We start from the raw sequence: 11,192 nt of genomic DNA on the forward strand, positions 1-11,192 counted from the left end.
CTACAGGCCCGGGGGGGGGGGGGGGCACAACCGGGGGTTGGGCTCCCTTTCGGGTCCCAAAAAAAAAAAAAAAGGGGTTCTACAGGCCCGGGGGGGGGGGGGGGCACAACCGGGGGTTGGGCTCCCTTTCGGGTCCCAAAAAAAAAAAAAAAGGGGTTCTACAGGCCCGGGGGGGGGGGGGGGCACAACCGGGGGTTGGGCTCCCTTTCGGGTCCCAAAAAAAAAAAAAAAGGGGTTCTACAGGCCCGGGGGGGGGGGGGGGTTGTAGGGAGGGGCAGCAGGCTTATGGATGCAATTTGAGAAAAAGAGGTAGGAAGGGGCAAGTAATGGATTGGCCCCTAGTTGGAGAGCAGTTTGGCCACAAGGCTGGGAGTTTGGCCAAATGGTAGGAAGGAGTGCTCCTGGGAGGGCAGTCTGGCTGAAATGAAGATTGAGGCAGGACATCTATGTTATCAAGGGGCCTTGAAAATAACTGCCAGACATTTGCATTTGTCTAAGAGAGGCTTGGAAGCTTGAGTGCTTAGAGGTGGGGAGTAGGGGACAAAAACATTTAACTGAGCACTGAAGATTTGAGGTAGTTAGAAAGTAAAATGACGACTGCCTCCTTTCTAGTTACCATGCACCTAGCTAGGCACTTTGTACACATTGTGTCATTTCATACTCACAACTACTTACAAGAGAAATACTTTATTACTTTATTACTCACATTTTACAGAGGCAGAAACCAGCCTGAGAGAGGTTAGGGAGCTTCCCCAAGTCTCATAGCTGGTGAATGGCAGAATTTGGTTTTAAACACCAAGATCTATTTGTCTCTAAAGCTTATGTTCTCTCGCCCCAACTTTTTATTTTGAAACATTTCAAATCTAACAAAAAAGTTGAAACATAGTACAACTATGCATATACTCTTCATCTGGAGTCAGTAGCTGGTTAACAGGCTGTTATTTATGCCACACCATCATCTCATCTCCTCTAAGGTACTGGTTGGAATATGACTGGTATATAGCACAAATCAAGATCTAACAGAAGGAAGTTATGGAAAGAGGAGAGATTTAGGAGAAATCCCTCTACAGGAAAATGAAATGTATGGACATCCTGAAAGTGGGGATAAGATGGGCAGAACAGCTCCAGACTGTTCAATTTCTGTCTGCAGATCAGGGTCGGGGGAATCACTGGCAATGGAAATGGAAGTTCATCCCCAGAATCCAAGCACTGAATGGAAAAGAGCAACAGATTTTAAAAACAGGCTTCAGAACTTTATATCTATATCTGTACATTTAGCCAACATTCGTTCAGTGCTAACTAGCATTTTCTACATCCTTTAATGCGTATGAACCCATAAAGTAAGACTCCAGGCCAGATGATGAGTATTCCCACCAGGTGAAGGGGAAAGAGTTACTTCCTCTTTTCTCACCCTGTAGACACACACACACGCAGCACAAGTTGAAGAAGAAACTTTGGGATCTGCCTGAAACGATCTAGGACTTGGAAGACTGAAAGACTGTTTCAGATCCTGATCCTATTACTTTGTATGATTTCCTCCGTAAAATGGACACAACCCTACTAATTTCAAAATGTTGTGAGAATGATGTGATCACTTAAAAGCAGTCCTGACACACAAGCATGTCAGTCATAGCCCTTCTAAGTCACAACAGGGAGAGGAAGATGAAAAGAGACTGCGGGCAAAGACCTGGTCTTGTTCTGCTTTTAGCTCCAGAACTCGGCAGCGGGGCACAGAACTTTATTTGTTGACATCTACTCCACCTGGCTCCCAGAAGGATTTAAGATGGTAGCAACATCCTCACGGTAATATCAGAGCATTCTTCTTCAACTGGGGAGAAAAAATTTTTTTAACCGAGTTAGCCCCGCCTCCCCCTTTTGACGTAACTGGGAGAAATATTATGCGGTTAATATTCCACAGTGGTGTGGGGTGAGACATAGATTATACGGACGGCAATCAAGCTTCCGGAATTTCTAGAATCCTGTCCGTTTGTCGCATCGTGTAGCCAATTGGAGTGTCACTGGGGGTTCTATTCACACTGTTATGAGAAAACCTCTGGGCAAGGAAAAGTCGGTAGGTCGGCTCGCAGCTCATTCATTTACAGCAGCGAGCGCGACCAGCCCCACACTGCACAGCGGGCTTCAGGAAACTCCGAGGAGCTCCGAGTCCGGGCGGCGCCCGTGGCGCGCGGGAGGCTGGAGATTGTAGTTTCGGTCCGGCCTCCGTGGGCGGGGCCGGAGGGCGGCCTGGCCCGGAGCTTCCGGTCGCAGGCGGGACCTGGAGGAGGAGGGCGCCGCGGACGCCGCGCGCCTGGCCGTCTGGGAAAAGGGGCGGTGTGAGCGGATGCGCGCGCAGCTGGCTGGCAGCGGCGGCGGCGATGGAGGAGGGTGGCCGGGACAAGGTGCCGCTGCAGCCCCAGCAGCCCCCAGCGACGGCCCCCGGCGGCGCGGACGAGAAGCCGAGCGGCAAGGAGCGGCGGGATGCCGGGGACAAGGACAAAGAACAGGAGCTGGTGAGGCGCGGCCCCGGGAGCCGGCCGAGGAGGCCGCGGGCTGAGTCACTGCGGCTCCGTAGGCCGTGGGCCCGACTCCCAGCGGCCCCATCGCGCCCGGGAGGGGACGGACGGGGCGGCCCTGGGGGCTCCCGGCACCCTGCCCCTCTGCTCCTCATTCTCCGTTCCGTGCTGTCACCCTCGCAGTCCCCACCAACCCTCGCCACCGCCTCGTGGGGAGGGCTTGGGCGGATCACTGTCACCCCATTTCCTAGAATGGCATTCAAGCAGAGACTGGCTGAGAAGCCAGGCTGCCTCTGTACCAGGGCTTCCCATTCGCATTGTCTTCCCTTGTTCACCTGGTGCTTAGGAGGCAGGCTCACTCTCCATCTGCCGCAGGGTGAATGGGAGGAGGATGTGTTTGGGATTCCTTCTCTTGTTGAGCTTCTTCTCCCAACTCTCTAGTCTGAGGAGGACAAACAGCTTCAAGATGAACTGGAGATGCTCGTGGAACGACTGGGGGTGAGTCGTGATGTTAACGTGAGCGGGTGCGTATTGGGATGTTACTTGATTGCATTTTGAAGCAACAATTTTTATGTGAGGTGGTCTGTATGTTAGGGTCAGTGTTATGATAATGTTGTGAGGGAGAAGAGTTACAAGGGATATTTGGAAGATTTTGCAGCTTTCTCTTGTGGAAGAAGCAGAGTTCTTAACTCTTAACTGGGGTTATTTGTTTTTATGTCAGGCAGTGTGCTGGGAGTTGGGGAATCACAGATGAATAAGATACAGTTATTTCCCTGGGGGAGTTGTTAATTAAATGTCTCTGTCTTACAACTTGGAGGGATGTGATTCCTTTTTGTTTGAGCTCTAACTTCTGATTAGGAGAAGGACACATCCCTTTACCGGCCAGCCCTGGAGGAACTGAGGAGGCAGATTCGTTCTTCTACAACTTCCATGACTTCAGTGCCCAAGCCTCTCAAATTTCTGCGTCCACATTATGGCAAACTGAAGGAAATCTATGAGAACATGGCCCCTGGGGAGAATAAGGTAAAACTACTTCAGAAGCTGGTGGAGTCCTAGTTTAGGAATTCCTTTTCTTTTTTTTCTTTTTTTTTTTTTTAAAGATGACCGGTAAGGGGATCTCAACCCTTGGCTTGGTGTTGTCAGCACCACGCTCAGCCAGTGAGCGAACCGGCCATCCCTATATGGGATCCGAACCCGTGGCCTTGGTGTTATCAGCACCGCACTCTACCGAGTGAGCCACGGGCCGGCCCAGGAATTCCTTTTCACCTAGACCATGGGGCTCATCGTGAGTGACTGGAAGCCTGATAGTTCTAAGACCTGATCTAGTTGAACAGAGTTCATCACAAGTCAAAATACCCTCAAAAGAGCTGAAAGGAGGGTCAACCTCTGAGAAGACTGTTTCTGTCATTTGTGTTGGACCTTAGGATTTCATAGCATGATCTGTTTTTAACTTGTGTTTAACCTTAACTCTCTTTCTTTCTATCCCGTGTACATTCATTTCTTTTTATTCTTTTCCTTTTTGGCAGCTGGCTGTTGTGGGGATCTGAACTCTTGACACTGGTGTTATAACACTGAGCTCTAACCAATACATTCATTTCTTTAATTCCTAAAATATACCCCAAGTTGTCACTTCTCTGCCTGTTGGTACAACCCTAATCCAGGAAATTTTTAGTTCTCACTTGGTGCAGCAGCCTCCTAACTGGTATACCTCCTAACTGGTATATTCTTGCTTTTGTCCTGGACCTCGTACATAGTCTGTCTTTCATGCAGCAGCATGAAAAATGATCTTTCCAGATTATGGGTCTTTTCTGCTTAAAATCTTTTAATAGTTTATTATTGCAATTAAAATTCAGAGCCTCCATCTTTCTTCGCTTTCTCCCATGTATATCACTCTTCAGCTATGTTGGTTTAAAATGGAGATAGCAACACCACCCTTAGAGTTATTGTGAGGCTTAGTTTAGATAGCATGTGTAAATTGCTAGTAGAGACTGGTATATAATTAATAGTTAATTTGGGGGACAGTAACAGTGATCTTGATTCCACAGTGTCACACGCGCCTTACCCTGGACTGTTGGGTTTGGCTTCAAAGGACTGGTTTCTTTATAGCGTTTTGCTGCTGACATCATCTCTGTTTTGGCCATGACCATGAGTGGGGATCGTGAGTGCCTCAAGTATCGGCTAGTGGGCTCCCAGGAGGAATTGGCTTCATGGGGTCATGAGTATGTCAGGTAAGATCTTTTCTTGGGAATCTGAAAGGGACTGTGATGCGTAATTCTGAGTACTGTCTGCCTTGTAGCACCAGTGTGTTGAATTTTCTAGACACTGAATTCCTTGGCCCACAGGGAGGTGCTTCTCCTGAAGCTGTAATCCCTTAATGGTCTGGGCCTATCCACAGGCATCTAGCAGGAGAAGTGGCTAAGGAGTGGCAGGAGCTGGATGATACGGAGAAGGTACAGCGGGAGCCACTGCTTACCCTGGTAAAGGAGATCGTCCCCTACAACATGGCCCACAATGCAGAGCATGAGGCCTGTGACTTGCTTATGGAAATTGAGCAGGTGGATATGCTGGAGAAGGACATTGATGAGAATGCGTATGCAAAGGTCTGCCTCTATCTCACCAGGTGAGTGATCATGGTAGCGGTGGGTGGCAGGCCTGCTTTCCGCAGCATTTCTCTCTCAGTTATGCCTCCTCTGTTCTCCCAGAGCATCTGTTTCAAGGGTAGCATCAGGCTGGGGTTAATTTGTTGATGTTTGTGACTTTCTTGAGGACAGAGACTTTGTGGCTCCCTAGTAGTCCCAGCATCTAGCATAGTGCCTGGTGTATAGTAGACATTCAGTATTCATTTTGGGTAAGTGAATGAAAAGGGGTAAGTGAATGTCTGGGACTCTCTGAATTCTTTTTTACCTTTGTAGTTGTGTGAATTACGTACCCGAGCCTGAGAACTCTGCCCTACTGCGTTGTGCCTTGGGTGTGTTCCGAAAGTTTAGCCGCTTTCCTGAGGCTCTGAGGTTGGCATTGATGCTCAATGACATGGAGCTGGTAGAAGACATCTTCACCTCCTGCAAGGATGTGTATGTAGGGAAGAAGCTGGCAAAGGAAGAGATAAGCTTATGCATGGAGCATTTGCATGAAGAGTTGGGAGTTGTAGTTTCTGGTTAGTTTGAGGGGCTTTCCTGTGCCATAGTGGATGGGGATGAGCAGATATGGTGGCTCTCTCCCACAGGGTAGTACAGAAGCAGATGGCATTCATGTTGGGCCGGCATGGGGTGTTCCTGGAGCTGAGTGAAGATGTAGAGGAGTACGAGGACCTGACAGAGATCATGTCCAATGTGCAGCTCAACAGCAACTTCTTGGCCTTAGCTCGGGAGGTGAGACTCCTTGCCCTTTTCCATCAAGGCTTTTGTGTTGTAATTCTATCTTCCATTTCACCTCCCTTACTGTACCTCTGATGATAATAGCCATTCAGTGGGATAGCAGAAGGGACAGCTGGGGGAATACTGGGGGAGCAGTTGTGACCCTCTGACTTCTCTTCAGCTGGACATCATGGAGCCCAAGGTGCCCGATGACATCTACAAAACCCACTTAGAGAACAACAGTGAGTAGCCCTGTCTGTGTGTGGGGGGATCGGAAGATTGTTAGTTATGCCCTTTGTATTGGGAGTGATGGCTTGGCCAACATGCTTACTCTATAGAGCTCAGAATTTCCACGAACCTTTTCTTCAGTTAACTGCTTTGAGGTATAGGCAGAGGATCCTAAGGGGTCAGCTGAGAACCACAGACTGGCCACCATGCTGTGTTCCTTTCTTATCCTACTCTAAATCAACCTTTTTTTCCTCTCCCTCCTGTGCAGGGTTTGGGGGCAGTGGCTCTCAGGTGGACTCTGCCCGCATGAACCTGGCCTCCTCTTTCGTGAATGGCTTTGTGAACGCAGCCTTTGGCCAGGACAAGCTGCTGACTGATGATGGCAACAAATGGCTTTATAAGAACAAGGACCATGGTATAAGTTTGTTCCTACTTTATTTTTGTGTTGCATTGGTCATTCTTTGTCCTCCTAGAGTCATATATTACCTGACAAAGAATCCATGGTGTAGTTCCTTGGAGAGCCCTTTGTAACAGCTTCCTCAGGGAAGGGCCATTTTAAGACTGATTGATTCTTCCTTGGTGTAGGAATGTTGAGTGCAGCTGCATCCCTTGGCATGATTCTGCTGTGGGATGTGGATGGTGGCCTCACCCAGATTGACAAGTACTTGTACTCCTCTGAGGACTACATCAAGGTTGGTCTGTCCACAACCCGTTTGTAGGGACTTCCCCTGCCATGTTCCAGTGTCCAGCAGTGCTTCCTTTTCACTGATGAGGTCTACCCAGTTTTTAACTCCAATTAAAGTGGGTGCTACAGTGAGGCCCATGTGGGATCCTTTGTTATGAGGGAGGTAGAGTAACCTGAGTGAAGAATCTACTTTTTTAGTCAGGAGCTCTCCTTGCCTGTGGCATCGTGAACTCTGGGGTCCGGAATGAGTGTGACCCTGCTCTGGCACTGCTCTCGGACTATGTTCTCCACAATAGCAACACTATGAGACTTGGTTCCATCTTTGGGTAAGGCTTCTTGCTTCTCTTTCTGGTAGTGCTCAGCCTGTAAGCTCTGGAGAACAGGAACTTCTCATCTTTATATTGCCAAGGTCTATCACCATGCCTGTTGAGTATTTGGCTCTTGGTGGATGTTTGTTGAAATAATGAATGAATGACCAATCCTCTTTTTGCTTCTTTCTTGTCCTGTCCTTGGGTATGTGTTGGGGTCTGCCTTTCCATGGCTTTTGCAGGCTAGGCTTGGCCTATGCTGGCTCAAATCGCGAAGATGTTCTAACACTGCTGCTGCCTGTGATGGGAGATTCCAAGTCCAGCATGGAGGTAAGTACAGGTTGATGGTCATTTAGAGAAGGTACTCTGAGTCCTATTACCGCACAATAAATAATAAAAAGAATGTGTGTGTGTGTGTGTGTATGTGCGTGTGTGTTTGTGTGAGAGAGTGTGTGTGAGAGAGAGAGAGAGAGCACACGTGTGTGCTGGGGGGGAGGTATCACCTCAGTGAAATCTCTTAGAACTGGGATTCCAAGCCTTGGGAGGTGGTAAGGCTAAAGAATTGATATTTTGGTATTGAGCTCCAGACCTTGGGATCTCTGAGGAACCACCTAGACTAGAGTGAGCAGTAACTTAATGCAGCTTGGGACTGATGATTTTCACTCAGTGTTTTAGTTATTGGCCAACTTTAAATTTCCTTAGTTGTGCAGAATCATTTTAGTGATGGATAAATATAGTATTGTGGCTAAAATACAATGGTTTAGCGTTAGAAAGGCCTGAGTTCAAACCTGCCACCTCTACTTACAAGGAATGTGATCGTGAACAAGTAACTCAATCTCTTTAGGCCTCATTTCTCTCATCAAAAAAAGGGAGAGTAACAGCAAGACCTGTTTCATAAACAGGATTAAACATTAGGATTAAATGTTAGTAGTATGCAAAGCAGTCAGCATGGTGGCTGGCATATAGTAAGTACTCAGTAAATGGTTGCTGCTATTGTTATTTTGACCTACCATCAGAAAGGGATTATTACCTAGTGTGGTTAGGGAGGATGTCTTACAGTGGCCTATAGGAATTAGTTACCTTGAATCAAGAAAGGTATACAAGTATTTTAATAACTCTCTATGTTTAATACTGATTTTCCTGTTTCTAGGTAGCAGGTGTGACAGCTCTAGCTTGTGGAATGATAGCAGTGGGTTCCTGCAATGGAGATGTCACTTCCACCATCCTTCAGACCATCATGGAGAAGTCAGAGACTGAGCTCAAGGATACTTACGCCCGTTGGCTTCCTCTTGGACTGGGCCTCAACCACCTTGGTGAGGGGATGGATCTCTAACTGGGCAAAGGGCTGATGGTAACTGGATTCAACAGGGAGGGTTTATGTGTCAGACTGTGCTAGATGGAAGCAAGTATCATTTGACCCCTTGAATTTGTCCTATAGGGAAGGGTGAGGCCATTGAGGCGATCCTGGCTGCGCTGGAGGTTGTGTCAGAACCATTCCGCAGTTTTGCCAACACACTGGTGGATGTGTGTGCTTATGCAGGTCTGTGTCTTTGTCTTATGCTTCCCCAGAGATTCCTCACTTCTCTCTTGGTCCTAGTCCTTTTTTTCAGCTTGTTTCTCCTTTCTCGTTAATTCTGTTCTGCTTTACATCCTTTAGGCTTCTCCTTTTCCAAAGTAAGCTTTTCCTTGGTGCCTTCTCATTTCTACCCTTTCTCACCTATACCACCCTGTTGCAGGCTCCGGAAATGTACTGAAAGTGCAGCAGCTGCTCCACATTTGTAGTGAACACTTTGACTCCAAGGAAAAGGAAGAAGACAAAGACAAGAAGGAAAAGAAGGACAAGGACAAGAAGGAAGCCCCTGCTGACATGGGAGCACATCAGGTTATGTGGGCAGCTGGGCAGTCTCAGAATGAGGCTCTGAGAAAAGATAAGCATGTAGGGGGACAGGGGAGCTATATTTGTTTTTGTTTTAGAGCCCCTGTAGGTATTGCAGTGTATTGAAATAGCATGAGACCAGGTTTTGTACATGAGGGGTAAGGTTGTTCCCCATAGGATGGCTTTTTCTTCTTAGATGGGACTTGAGTCAAGGGTGACTGCTTTTTGTTCTTGAGCTTAGTGGGTTCTGCTGCCTCTTCAATTGCAGGGAGTGGCTGTTCTGGGGATTGCCCTTATTGCTATGGGGGAGGAGATTGGTGCGGAGATGGCACTACGAACCTTTGGCCACTTGGTGAGTACAGCATGGAGAAGATGGCTTGGGTTCCCCAGAGGAGACTTTTCTGATGGGTTATCTTGGTGAAGTGGTCTTTTTGCTGTGCCTTTTCTATGAAAGTTAAGGGCCTCTTTTACCCATCAGTCAGTTCCTGACCTTGTTTTTGCTGCTTTCCCTTATAACCATTGTTAATCACCAGCTGAGATATGGAGAGCCTACACTCCGGAGGGCCGTACCTTTAGCACTGGCCCTAATCTCTGTTTCAAATCCACGACTCAACATCCTGGATACCCTAAGCAAATTCTCTCATGATGCTGATCCAGAAGTTTCCTATAACTCCATCTTTGCTATGGGCATGGTAGGCAGTGGTGAGTATCAGGCAAGAAAAGATCAGAAGCAGATTGGGGGACGATTTGAGACCCTTTTTTCCAAGGTTCTGTAATTCTTAACATTTCCAGGTACCAATAATGCACGTCTGGCTGCAATGCTTCGACAGTTAGCTCAATATCATGCCAAGGACCCCAACAACCTCTTCATGGTGCGCTTGGCACAGGTAAAGAATACAATTCTTCTCATTGGAGTGTGCCAAGGGAAGCATCTGTGGTGATGGAAGGGGGACATGGAGTCTTGACCTGAGAGGGAAGATGTGAGCAAGTCGTGGGATTTCTGTTTGGCTGATGTCTCCTCAGATATGACTCCCCACCTCCACTTCCCTCTATCTTTTTCAGGGCCTGACACATTTAGGGAAGGGCACACTTACACTCTGTCCCTACCACAGTGACCGGCAGCTTATGAGTCAAGTGGCCGTGGCTGGGCTGCTCACTGTGCTTGTCTCTTTCCTGGATGTCCGCAACAGTGAGTTCCTGTCAGAAATCTTATATTGTGGCACTTAGTGCCCATCTCCACCCCACCAGGGCCACCTTGGTAATTTAGGATCAAGATCGAAGGTAGCCCTGTACCACTCTAGGTTCCTGAGGTTCTTTGAGGCTGTGACAGGCCTCATGAGACTTTAATTTTCTGCACTTTTGATCTGGTCCAAGGAGATTTGAGCATGATGAGCCCAGTGTCTGCTCCTAAGTGACTGGGGAAAAGCGATTTCCAAGTCTGAGGGCTGAGGGCAAAATGAGGTGGTGGCATGTCTGGTTAGTAGGAGGGTATATGAGGGGAGAAGTGTGGGTTCAGCTGTATGACCGAGGGTTTACAGATTCAGGGCTGGGGTGGGCTCCCAAGGTTCAGGTCATGCCTGCCCTCTACTGTCTCTAACTGTTTGCCCCATGTGCTTCTCTCAGTCATTCTAGGCAAATCGCACTATGTGTTGTATGGGCTGGTGGCTGCCATGCAGCCCCGAATGCTGGTTACGTTTGATGAGGAGCTGCGGCCGTTGCCTGTGTCTGTTCGAGTGGGCCAGGTGAGGGGTTGAGTAGAGGGGAGGGCTCAGGCTATATTCTAGAACTTGCACATATACTTGCTTCTCTGAAACTGGTATATGGGCAGTGGGTTGTTGCTACTCTCCCATCTGGAGTCCCTTCAGTTCCATTTTCTCACCCTACAGGCAGTGGATGTGGTGGGCCAGGCTGGCAAGCCTAAGACCATCACAGGGTTCCAGACACATACAACCCCAGTGTTGCTGGCCCATGGGGAACGGGCAGAATTAGCCACTGAGGAGTTTCTTCCTGTTACTCCCATTCTGGAAGGTTTTGTTATCCTTCGGAAGAACCCCAACTATGACCTCTAAGTGGCCACAGGGGCCCTGAGCTGCAGCCGATGTATCAGCAGGCCATGTTCCCTGCTGCCAGGGGTGGACACTGCTCCAGACCTTAGAGGGAATTGTTACCTCCTGTTCTTTTGTTACTGAGTGAGATAACTTTGTTGAATAAAGACCTTTATCCCCAAGG

At 48.3% G+C, this 11,192-nt stretch overlaps 1 protein-coding gene across 1 annotated transcript; it reads left to right on the forward strand.

The window, feature by feature from the left end:
* Nucleotides 1-2,246: 2,246 nt before the first annotated feature.
* PSMD2 (proteasome (prosome, macropain) 26S subunit, non-ATPase, 2) lies at nt 2,247-11,192 on the forward strand. The gene is made up of 21 exons (XM_008577008.1): nt 2,247-2,510; nt 2,955-3,011; nt 3,372-3,536; nt 4,620-4,741; nt 4,909-5,133; nt 5,426-5,584; nt 5,737-5,881; nt 6,048-6,108; nt 6,363-6,509; nt 6,680-6,786; nt 6,978-7,105; nt 7,330-7,417; nt 8,238-8,400; nt 8,526-8,627; nt 8,824-8,969; nt 9,232-9,315; nt 9,497-9,665; nt 9,756-9,850; nt 10,026-10,152; nt 10,587-10,705; nt 10,850-11,192. The coding sequence occupies exons 1-21, from the start codon at nt 2,376-2,378 to the stop codon at nt 11,030-11,032; spliced, it is 2,727 nt and encodes a 908-aa protein (XP_008575230.1). The 5' UTR covers nt 2,247-2,375; the 3' UTR covers nt 11,033-11,192.

The sequence above is a fragment of the Galeopterus variegatus genome, unplaced genomic scaffold (genome assembly GCF_000696425.1).
Source record: "Galeopterus variegatus unplaced genomic scaffold, G_variegatus-3.0.2 Scaffold1438, whole genome shotgun sequence".
Taxonomy (NCBI): Eukaryota; Metazoa; Chordata; class Mammalia; order Dermoptera; family Cynocephalidae; genus Galeopterus; species Galeopterus variegatus.

Excerpts from the sequence above, each read along its gene's own strand:
- PSMD2 (XM_008577008.1), top strand. The coding sequence starts at position 2,376 with ATGGAGGAGGGTGGCCGGGACAAGGTGCCGCTGCAGCCCCAGCAGCCC. Across the intron at positions 6,787-6,977 it reads CCTCTGAGGACTACATCAAG|TCAGGAGCTCTCCTTGCCTG; the intron begins GTTGGTCTGTCC and ends CTACTTTTTTAG. Across the intron at positions 9,851-10,025 it reads TCATGGTGCGCTTGGCACAG|GGCCTGACACATTTAGGGAA; the intron begins GTAAAGAATACA and ends TATCTTTTTCAG.